This window comes from Olea europaea, unplaced genomic scaffold (assembly GCF_002742605.1).
Source record: "Olea europaea var. sylvestris unplaced genomic scaffold, O_europaea_v1 scaffold2259, whole genome shotgun sequence".
NCBI classification, from domain to species: Eukaryota; Viridiplantae; Streptophyta; class Magnoliopsida; order Lamiales; family Oleaceae; genus Olea; species Olea europaea.
In genome coordinates, this window is record NW_019240643.1 from 1 (window position 1) to 12,376 (window position 12,376).

Sequence of the window (12,376 nt, forward strand, 5' to 3'; positions counted from 1 at the left end):
CTTCAAAATTTTCCAGAAGTTCATTAGGTCCATCCAACATAAGCGTTCCCTCTTACAGTGGCAAAGGCAATGTTCAAAGCCTCTCTACTCCATTTTCTACAATCAATAGTTGTAGGCCGTTGGGTCCTATGGGCCAATTGTATGCAGGCAACCTTCCAATTGAATATTGACTGACAAAGACAAGCGTTCAAAAAGGTTGGAAAATGTAGAAAAATGAACTAAAACGGGGCTCAAACGCAAGCATATGTGTGGTCCAGAGAAGAAAGCGTGTCACAGGAATATATTACTGTAACACAACCGGATAAATTGAATACAGTGTGAAAAGCTATGTGACATAAATGAATAGTAGAATCAAAGTCCCTCTTTTAAGAGGTATATAGTAGATTTACTTAAATTGTGTCTTCAACACATTTTATCCCTTACATGTGGACAATTTTATATGGAGATGAAAATAAGACTTGAACTCGGATGTTTTTTCATACTTATGCAATACTGAACGCAATTATTTATTTATTTAATTGAATCATCGACAAAAGATATCAAACATTGCATCTTTCACTCGTCATTAATTTAAATTCTTCAAAATTTACAAATCTATCACCATCTTTATCTACCCCTTTGATCTTTAGATGGCAGTCTCTAAGACTGCACATCCATGAATGTTAAAACCATATGCAAATCCTTAGCGGAAATTAACCCATTTTTTATCAGCATCAAATACACTAAAAGCGCTCATTATATTAATACCAATGGCATCATTATCAAGTTCTATGGCATTCAAGAACTCCTGTAAATCAACAAAACCATCTCCATTAGTTACTGATTAATATTGGATTAAATGAGATTTAAGCGTGTCTGACTAAGCATTAAGAAATTACTTAAAAACATATATGCCTTTCTTTGAGCTCCATTTTGTTGAAAAATAAATTTTGTAAAATTGATTTTTATTTTTGAAGATTGTATGGTTAAAAGTGGGAAAAAATTTTAAGCTTACATGTATATTATTTTATTGAGATAATGTATGGTAAAAAAATAAGTTTGAAGGAAAATAAGTTTTAAAATAATGAGCTCTTGCCCTTGTTGGGGCTCCATTTTTTTTTTAACAATCATACTTGACGTACATCCTATTTGATAGCTTCTTTGATAGAATGATTGGACATTAAAAAAATTATTTTTCATCCAATAAAGTTTTGTAAACACATTTTTTTGTCAATAAGGTGATAAAAAGTGATATACAACTAACAAAATTATTTTTTGAAACTGCATTTTTCTCTATCTTATTTTCAATCACATTCTTCATTAATAAAATAATATTACTTATAAATCTAAAACTTTTTCTTATTTTTTTACTACATATTCTCCAAAAAATCACTATTTAAAAATATATTTTTCCTCAAAACCTATTTTTAATGGAGCTAGTAGTTTTATGATACACATTTTATTGCAAATTTTTCTTTGAAAAAAAAATTATCTCTTTATCTTTGAAATAAGTAATTTTTATTTTAAAGTAACTTTAAATATTATTCAAAAAAAAAACTTTTACATATAATTAAAAGATAACACTTAGCCCCTATTTGGTTTAGATTAAAAAAAAAATTTAATAAATTTTGATAAAAATTAAAGGAATGTGTAATTGAAAAGTTGTGAATTTCATAAAATATGTTATTATAATTAATTGTTGATTTTGATTTACATTTTAATTCAAAGTTTTAGTTGAATCAAGCGGTGCTTTAACTTACAAATTAAAATAAACGTGTAAAAATAATTTGGCTAAAATAAGTGTTGACTTTGATTTATATTTTAATTCAAATTTTTAGTTGAATCAAACGGTGCTTTAACTTATAAATTAAAATAAACGTGCAAAAATAATTTGGCTAAAAATTGCAGTTGACATCCTCAATCTTACTTGCTTTAAGCACCATAGTTTTTTTTTTTTTTTTTTTCTATTTTGACCGAGGAATAACTTTTTATTCGTGTCTTTGATTTGGAAGGAAAACTTGAAAACAAAGAGAAATTAATGGGGAAAGATGTTTTCCATTCAATATTTACAATAAAAAAAGTATATATTTTATCCTTTATCTCGAACAAGAAAAAAATAAATATAGAAAAGAGAGAATTGAAAGACTTCATCTTATAGCATAAATTTATGCTTTCTTGCAATGATGCACATAAAGCACGTAATTATTCTCATATCAGACTCCCTCTGAGAATTCATCTCTTATTCTTATCTACGATTATGTGATACAAAACATGGGTATAATGTTGTACTCATTGTTTAAACTGCAAAGTCCTTTGATAAGCATTTCACAGGCGGGATAAAAGTAATTCAACTTTTAGTTTAGAGAAAGTTACTTGAGATTTAACAATTAGCTCCAAATTTATTTTTCATAGCAAATTAGTCCTTATTGTATAGTTTCTATCCATTTTGGACATCACCTAATTATAGTAAAAAATGAATAGAGAAGAGAAGAGTAGTCTATACCAACTCATTTACAAGATTCACACTAAAATTAGTCCCATGTTGGATTGTTTTTGTCTATTTAGTCCCAGTCAACCTATGTTTTTCTGTTTTTCCTCTTCTTCTCATTTCCAATTACTTTTCTTTTGTTTTTTGCTTTTTATTTGAATCATGTTGGATGTTATGCTCGACATTTGTTGGAGCCCAATGATGCAGCCCAAAAAGGAGTGGCCTTTTTAACTGAATGTGACCCGGTTTGCCCTCACTTGTGCAGTCTCGTGTTTCTCTTGTAAATGCGACTTTAGTTGTATTAATTGAATGGATCAGATGATGCCAGGTGGAGTCGGCTGAACTGCTGAATGCAAATGATTTTTCATTTACCTTGCCCTAAACTCTTCACTTGCCTCATTCATTCGAGAGACTTCTAGGGTTCTTTGTGGGTCTTCGTTCTCTGTTCGTCTCTTCTTGAAAACTCTTGGTTTTTGTCTATAATCTCTTGGTTCCTAGGTGTTCTTGGTGAGATCTAGTATAGATTACAGTATTTGTGTGATGATTCTACTTACTGATTGAGTGTTTGGTACTGATTATTTTGGTGTAATCTGTGTGAGTGAGAATCCGAAACTTTACAGAGTCTGAGAGCTAGATCTTTTAAGATCTATTGTTTGTAATCCTTAAACACTTGATATTTTTGCTGGTTCTAGTGGATTGGAGCGATAACCACTTAAAGTGGATACTCAACGTGGTGATTAGCCCTTTGTGGGTGAACATCTGGGCCTAAGGGCGAAAAATATTTGGTGTTCTTGCAATTTTTTTTATTATTTTGTTTACTATTGGGACCGAAAATACCTACAAATCAAAATGAGGTCTATTGCCCCTTTAACAAAAATAAATAAATGACATTTCATCGTGTAAATAAGTGACCCCATCTAATGATGATCGAGCTTCTATAAAAGTAAAATATCGAGGAAATTTGGAACCAACAATAGATTGTGAACCTACTTGCTGGTTTTTGTGCAGTGTAGAGGCACTACACCTATACATTTTTTTCCCAAAAATAATACTAAAGACCATTGTGAAAAAATTTCTAATTTCTCACAAACAAAACTCATCGAGATGTAATTTCCATGAACCTAACACTCAGAGACAAAATTAATTGTTTATATCTTATTTTGCACATGCGTAACATTATCGTAGATTATTAAATAAACAAAAATGTTTGTTTATATAAAATCTAAATTTTGAATGACTTTCAATATTTTCTTATGAGATTATTTTGTTTTCCTTAATTTAAAGAGATGTATAAATTTTGTGCTAATTCAAGATAATAAATTAATTAAGAGTAAACGAGTAATTCAACCATACAAAATCCTTGACATTCATATAAACTAACATATGGTTGAGTTAGTATTTCAATTCGACCTGGCAAATATTATAATTTATAACCATAGTTATAAGTTGTCTTTAGAGGGGTTTGGCAAAGATGAAGCTTCAACAGTTGGAGGTCCACACCTGTACAGTAGTTCACGAGCCAGTTCTTGAAGATCACCTCCACCTCCGCCACCAGCCGATGATGATATCTCGGGCGGAGCTCTGGTGGCACCCAGCAGATGATGATCAATTTGCCTTGACGGCATTGTCACCATTGGATCAAATAGTGATGAAAAATCATAGGTTGGTGGCGCTGTAGGCAAGTCGAACATAGATAGGGTTGCGGATGGTATTAATAGTGGCTGCGGCAGTGTTGGAGGTGGCGGTAGTGGTGTTGGGAGCTCCAGCGCCGCCAGATGAGCTTTTAAGTAAGAGAGCTCTGCCTGCAGATTCACCACCTGCAACGCCAATGCCCAAAAAGAATTGAGCACTTATAAATAGTTGTTAAATATATATGTTTAATTATTAACTAATGAACCATAAGCCTTTTTTTTTCATTTTTCTTTTTTTCAAAAAAAAAAATAAATAAATAAATCCCTACTTAAAAAATCCCATTTAATTTGAATTTGATGTAAACCCAAAATTACAAATTGCAAATTAATAAAAAATAATATACTTCTAACAACCAAGAATCTCAATCTAATTTATCGAAGTTAAATCGGTAGTCACATCATTGCTATTGGTTTAAGTAATCGACGTTAATTTTGAAGCTAGTAGAACCATTTCGTCTCGTTTGTCAACTCAATAACAATTTCTACCATCTGTGGTCCCAATTTTTTTAAACTCATTTTTCTCAAATACATTTCCAATCATACATTTTATGGAAATCATAACTTTAATCAACTTTTCAACCACACACTTCATCAACTTTATTAAAATATACTAAAATCTGATTTTTAACCAAATCAAACAACGAATATAGAGATTCTGCACTTGAAGTTTGATCTCATGAAGAGTGTGATATCTTCTTTTTTCCTCTCCCGTGCTCCCGGCCTTAAAATGAGGCAATTTTGTTCTCATTTTTCATTAGTTGAAAAAAAAAAAAAAATGGTGATTTCTTGTAAACAGGAGGCAATAGTTTTTGAATAGTATAATGTGCTGAACCGAGGAGCCCAGAATGACAGACCATATCCTCAATATCAGCAAAATCATAGAATTTGCACAGAAAAAAGTGTAATGACCACAGACCACATCCTACGTTAATCAAATCCATCAAGTTCATAGATTTCAGCAAACCACTAAACTGTTCCCCCAATGCACCACATCATGGTCCACGTTTAGCCCATATTTTGTGCATATTGAAATCAAATTAAAATCTTCGATTATACGTGTCATCCATTTTTATCAAAATTTACTGAAAAACTGATTTTAATTTAGACCGAATGGAATTTAATTCCTCCATTCCTCAATCTTCTTTAAGGTCGTTTGATAGTTTTTTATAAAAGATGTAACATTATTTTTTTTTATAAAAGTTGATAAAATGTTAAGTTTAAGTTCCGAAAAACCCTAGAATCCCCATGTCCCGCCGACCCTCCAAAAAGTAGGATAGTAAAACAGCTCATAGGGAGTCACAAGAAAGCAGAGTCAAAGACGGGTCAAACCTACATAAGCAAATGAATTAAAATTGATAAAATTTGTAGATCCGATAAAATGTGTGGTAGAAGTTGAAATTCGACTTGTTGAAAAGTCGATAAAATATTTACAAATTCATATTTTTATTCTTATAATAATAATATGTAAATATGATCCCTAGAGCCACATCCAAGGTACATAAGCCAACTCAAACCTTCAAACCTACTCAATGACAGCTTAATCAGACTAATATAATATACACAGCTTCCAAACATTGTCTATGTTTCTTTTTAGCTAGAGAAGAATTATTGCGAAGTTGACAATCTGCTGTGACAGATTATTGTTTTGTTTGACAAATTCGGGAATATATATTTTATTATCGTCTGGGAAGGGGGAAAAAATGAATCCGAAAGGAAAAATCTTTTAATAATTTATAGTGCATGCACAGAAAATAAAGAAGAAAATACTTTCATATATATGCAAATGTATATAATCACCATTCTTGAGTTCAGCTGGTAAGAGGATAAAGCAGGAAGCAACAGAAAGTTTGTAACCGAAGGAGAGGGATTATATATTCTTAGTTCACCAACCATGATAGGACATATTTTTAAGGATAAACCATGAATAAGCCACTAATCATGTTAGGGACATTTTAGTCTTTTCGCTAGACGGATGACTAGTCAAGGTCTAAGATCAGCCCGAAAAGTATGGTCGAGTGCACCGTAGATTACTAGACTTGATTGGTTATTTTAATAAACAAGATTTTAACTAATTTACGATACAAGCTACCAAAAAATAGGAGTATATATATTTACCTGTTGTTGAAGGGCGAAAATGTGGGAAACACAGCCGTAGACGGGATCTCGAAGCCTCGCCTGAGCCTCGTAACATATCGTAACCACCGCTTCGAGCCGCTTATTTGCCGGAACATGCAGAAGAAGCTTCGACACATTGCTGGCTCCAAACACTTTATGGACAGCTGCAAAGTGTGCTGCGCCTTGTTCCGAATCAAAATATGGTGCAAATATGCATCCAGCTACACACTTCCTCCTCAAGAACTTGCATGCCCCACATGGACTGCCACCGCCACTGCTTCCACTGCTGCTGCCTCCACCGCCGTTGTTACTTCCACTAGGGTTTCCACTCATTTTCTTGTAGATTTACCTCGATGGCACGGAAAACATCACACAAATACAGTTTTTCTGAAGGGAAAGAGAGGATGGGTTTTTTAGGGTTTGGTGATATTTGTGTTTGGGGAGGTGGGGTGGAGTATGGTGGGTTGGGGATAAACTCTAAAAATGAAGTCTTTGAAGCCACGCAATGAAGCAAACCCCATATAGCTCCTTGCGTGAAGCAAACATGAGATAAACCCTTAATTTATCTTCCTTCATCTCGTGAATTTTGCTAGCAAACCTCATGTTTTCTTTAAGGAAATGTATATTTATACACACACCTATACATACACATATATAGAGAGAGATAGAGAGAGACAGACATTATGAGAAGTTGAAACGTGTCAATGAGAGTGAGTAGATTAGGCTTGCTGCGGGATTTAAGCTGCGTAGAGGACAAAAGACGCCAAGTTTCCATCTCTTTCTCTCATTATCTTTTGACGTCGAAAATGACTCTCTCTAACACATCATTACATTTGATGGAAACTATTTCTAGAGGTAGATAGATTATTTTCAAAAGAATGTATTTTTGAATAGTATATTGATAAAAAATATGTGATTAAAAAATTAAAAAAATTAGATTTGTGTATAATATTATTTTATTAAAAAATATCAGATTGAAATAATGTCAAATCATTGTTTAATAATGTATTTTTTTAGAAAAAATGTGGATCAAATAGAGTCATAATATAGTAATTCAGTTCAAAGATTTTTTCAAAAATATTCAAAGATTTAGGTTAATTTTAGTTTTATTCATTAATGGGAAAAAGAAGTCTTGTTTTTCACATATGGGCCCTGTTTGAGCCACATTTTTTCAAAAAAATACATTCTTCAACAGTAATTTGATATCATTTCAACCACACATTCTTCAATATATTAAATTATATATCGTTGCTACCGATGAATTTTTTTATAGCCCTTGCATGACCCCTATTTTTTGGAAAAATATGTATTATTAAATATCATTTTGACATCATTTCAACTACACATTCTTCAATAAAATGATAGTACACGCAAATTCAAAACTTTTTCTTATTTTTTAATCATTCATTTTCTATCAATACAATATTTAAAAATGCATTTTTTTTCTCAAAATAGGGCTCAAACAGGGGCATAGTATATATAGCGATTGATCTTATGTTGGACTCTAAACACCATTTCATTTCGTATATCAATAGGGATTTTCTTATTTATTTATAATATCCTTAATGACTCCTAAAATACTCACTTAAGATTTCGAGAATTTTAGTCAGCGTAAAATTTCAATCCTAGAGAAAGATATATACGTGCCTTCTTTCATCCCTTTTTGTAGCGTGTGATACTTTATGAACCTTGATGGATTTGAGATTGAGTGACAATTTGAGAGCCCTTTTGGACTCATAAGTTGCACGGAGTATTATATACTAGCCTATGAAGATTTGGAGTCTGATGGGGAATAAAATCACATTTTTAGTAGATTTTGATAAAAACTGATGAAATGTATGGTTGAAAACTTCTGCAATCCATGATATATGCTCTTTAAAAATAGAAAATTTCTTGAAAATGCTTTAAGTTATCTAAATAAGTCCATGTTTTGATAAAAATAAAATTTTAATAAATTTTGATAAAAAATTTTTGATGACATGTGTTGATAAAATGTAAAAACCGTTAATCTATTGAAATTTGCGAATAAAAATGAATTTTATAAAAATTAAATTTTAAAAGGTAAAGATCAAACATGGACTAAAAATTCATATTAATTGATTACATATTAATGCAAATTGTAAAAAATAAAGCACTTAGCAATTTTGATTTATTTATTGTAGCTAAAAATTAGATTATATTTGATTTTGATAAAAGTTGCTAAAATGTGAATTAAAAAAATTGTGAATTCCATAAAATATATTATTAATAATTTAAATTAAAATTTTTAACTAAATTTTAAGCCACACCAAATATAAAAATAGAAAACTACTTTTGTATATTAGAATTCCGACATGACATTGTATAGGCTCGTAGTCCTTAAATGTCATGTTTATATAATCTCACAATATTGTTAACATCTCAAACTATTGTGCCCTGACAACATAAAACACCATCGTTGCAGATCGAAAACCAAAGGTGGGCCCGCCAAATTTGCAGTTTGCCCATATCATCGAGCTAGTTTGTGGATCAATTTTGAACATTTGAAAATGTTCTTAAAATCGCTTTGAAGTACTTATGACGTATTTCCTAATATACTTTTCAATTTGTAAAATTGCTAAGCGACAAGGTCCTGATAGCAATATACAAGTTGTTACATTAAATGAATATTATAAATCTAATTTGTAGACATCACTAATTTTGGCTTATTTTCATGCTATATTTCTTGATAGTCGAAGTATATTCTTGCTATCAATTTCCAGATCTCGTCACCAACTATGCAAAGCATATGTCGAAATGAAAACTTGTGAAATAATGAATTAAAATAGGGAGCAAAAAAATGTTTACTAAAATAGGTTTAGTAATATGTTTATTTCTTACTAACTCCAACGTCTACTTGAATAAAATTCTATTTGATTTTTACTTAGGACCTGTTTGGTAGTAATTATGAGTGAAGAAGTCAAGAATTGAATTTTTTTTAAATAATTGCTACCAAACGGAAGCTTAAACTCCTCTTTCAAAGTCCTCCAAAAATTTGCGAGCTTCGCAATTTATTAATTCTGGTTTCGCCTAATCATTATGAATTATAGAACTACTTTCTTCCAATATACTCTAGAAATTAAATTATCAATACCTGAGAAAAATAATATAAATATTAAAAAATAAAAGGTGAAGAATGAAGAAGCACGACCATCAGTAACAGTACGTAACGGCGCTACTACCGCGCCGTCCGGTTTCTTGTCTAATGCGTGGGGTGTGAAGAGGAAGCATTTGATAGAAAATCAATTTCGGGTTCCCGCATTGACTGCCACGTGTTTATTTAAAATCCGTTGCCTTACCTTAGAATAGTTATAACCTTTTTTTTAAAGTCAAGATACGAGGTCCGACGTTCGCTCTTCAATTTGCATTCAATTAATTATTGAAGTATCATCAGGGACGGATTCAGATCTTTAGTATTGTGGGGTCAAAATTTTAAAAATGATTTTTTTAATAAACAACAAAATATCAATAAAAATGAGTTAATATGTATTTTGACACTTTGAAAACGTCGTATAATTACATCGTTATTAATATTATTAAATAAATTTTGCTACTTGTATATTTTTGTTTATCATTTCACTGGCAAATGTTGAGCTAACATTGAGTGAATTAAATTGAATATAGAAATTAAATAAATTGAAATAAAATTCAAGTTTAGTTCAATAAATAAATGAAATTCAAATTTAAAGCAAATATAATTCGAAAGTAATTCCAATTGCATTTAATTCGTAACGATCCTAAAAAATTTACGTCATATTTCATGTAAGACTTCCGAATGAAACGATATAAATAATATTAAAAAATTTATCGTGCAAAAATGATAATTAATTGAATTTTTTAAAAGAAAAGACGAGTTAGATGTCTATTTTGAGACGTTCGTTTGATACATATTTAACTATTTTCGATATCCGTTTGGACCATTCCATATGAAAACGATATAATTTTCGAAACAAATTTTCACATGACATAGACAATTTGTGGATTCAGATAGCACATGATCGCAAACGAATTTTTAAAGTTAGGATATTATCGAAATTATCAAAATACTAATTTCAAACGCCTGCTTTAACATGTCATAACTTTTGTTGTAGTTGACCACTACGCATGCCATTAATGAGTAAAAAACTATGCCATGAGCATTTCGAAATGTTATTAATAATGCAATATTTTGACTTCATTTGACATCCCAACGAATGCATCAAAGTAAATTGAAAAAATAAAAAAAATAAAAAAAAGGTGGCAAAATTTTGTGGGGGATCATTTGACCCCATGTGGGTCCGGCCCTGCGTATCATCAATTTTTATTTCTCATTATAACAACTATTTAACACTGTTAAATATCTTTTTCACAATATGATGTGTTAATAATTGATCAGATGGACATCAAAATTGAACTGTAAAAGTTGGACAATAGATCTCAACTTTTTTTATGGGTTTTTTAAAGTTTAAAATTTTATTTAATTCTTTTTTTAATCGAGAAACGACCACTTAACCCCTGTTTGGTATGAATTAAAATCTATATTTTTATCAAAGATAAATTCTAACCACATGTTTCATGAACTTTACAACATTTCAACCTCATATTTCAACAACTTTTATTAAAATATGTTAAAAAGCTTTTATTTTGGAAATAATGGAAATCAAATGATGACTATTTTTAATCTTTACTAAATGAAGGGTAAATTGTATTTCTCTTGCTAATATGTTTTGAACATAGCTCTATTTAAATGACTCAGCTTTAAGTTAAAACTGATTTTTTTTTTTATATAAAATAAAATTAACGGGACTTATGTTTGAAGAAAATAATTGTTAATTAATCTTTTGGAGGATAAGGCACAACCAAACATGCTCTTAGTATTAAAATGGAAAACCAAAAATTTACAGTTGTAGAAGTATAATAATGATACATTTGTATTCACAACAGAAAATTCTTCAAAAAGTACATTTTTTTCTACAACCCTGCTGTGTGTACAGCAGGCTTCATACAGAAGCCTGCCAGAATATACACATAGGGGAGTGGTGGGGGGTTTTTTTGACAATTTTTTTATTCACGATGGGTCCCACGCATGAGAGTAATTTGGCCAAATTCTGTGAAAAAATTTATATACAAATGGCTTAATACTTTTTTCTAATGTACTCTCACACCTTCTGTAATGTTAGTTAGAGAGAGAGAGAGAGAGCTAACTATCGAGCTCTGGTGTGAAAGAATTAGGAAGAAAGGTTAAAAAACGATTTTCCATAATTTTATCGAGCATGAAATGAGTAAAGCATCAAAGCGCAAGTCTCAAAGTACTCGTCTTTCTTTCAAATTCATCAACAATAAAAAGTTTAAGCTTCCGTTTGACAAATTTGTAAATAGTTTATAAAGAGAAGTAATAAGAGGAATAACTGTAGATTAAGTAATGTTATTTATAGTTGTTCACTACAGTAATTGCACTATATAACATCCTACGTGACAGCTTGTGATTTGATTTATCAATATAGTAGGTTTTTCTTGTCTCGTATATTAAATCACTAACCGCCACATGTATACCACGTCGGGCGACTGTGATAGTGCGTTGCTGAAAATAACATTATTTTTGTAAATTTCACGAAATGTGTAGATAATAATGAATAGTAATTATGAAAGTAAAATCAAAATTAATATTTGACTTTAATTGAATTTATAATTATTAAACCACCTAAAATAAGCAAAAGATAAGATCAACTCACGAGACTCCACATATTGAGAAAAGGAGCTTGCTATTTGAACAATTTTGTTTACACTTTACTTTACAAAATGCTGACTTGACAAGTACTTTCACAATTTTTGGAGCACTTTAAAGTTAAATCCCAATTTTGAGAGTTCCCACCGCCCCACCCCTGCAGCATCGTGAGGGACGTAAATCGCGGGATGTGCCTCAATAGGTCAGGGAACGAGAGTTTACTCATACACTGGTGCCCACAAAGAGTTTAATTTCATATTTCAAGGACCGAACCTTCACACTGCGACTGCCAACAAGACTGAGACTACCTCACTCCTGTCATTTGTACCACTGAATTATGCCCCGAGGGCTCTTTTTTGGAGCACTTTCACATTATAATAG

The 12,376-nt window shown here is 31.0% G+C and overlaps 1 protein-coding gene across 1 annotated transcript; it reads right to left on the reverse strand.

Annotated features, from left to right (window-relative positions):
* Nucleotides 1–3,809: 3,809 nt before the first annotated feature.
* Nucleotides 3,810–6,887, reverse strand: LOC111381121 (LOB domain-containing protein 18-like). Its single transcript, XM_023004862.1, has 2 exons — nt 6,274–6,887; nt 3,810–4,284 (listed from the first exon to the last, which is right to left on the reverse strand). The coding sequence occupies exons 1-2, from the start codon at nt 6,604–6,606 to the stop codon at nt 3,907–3,909; spliced, it is 711 nt and encodes a 236-aa protein (XP_022860630.1). The 5' UTR covers nt 6,607–6,887; the 3' UTR covers nt 3,810–3,906.
* Nucleotides 6,888–12,376: the final 5,489 nt, after the last annotated feature.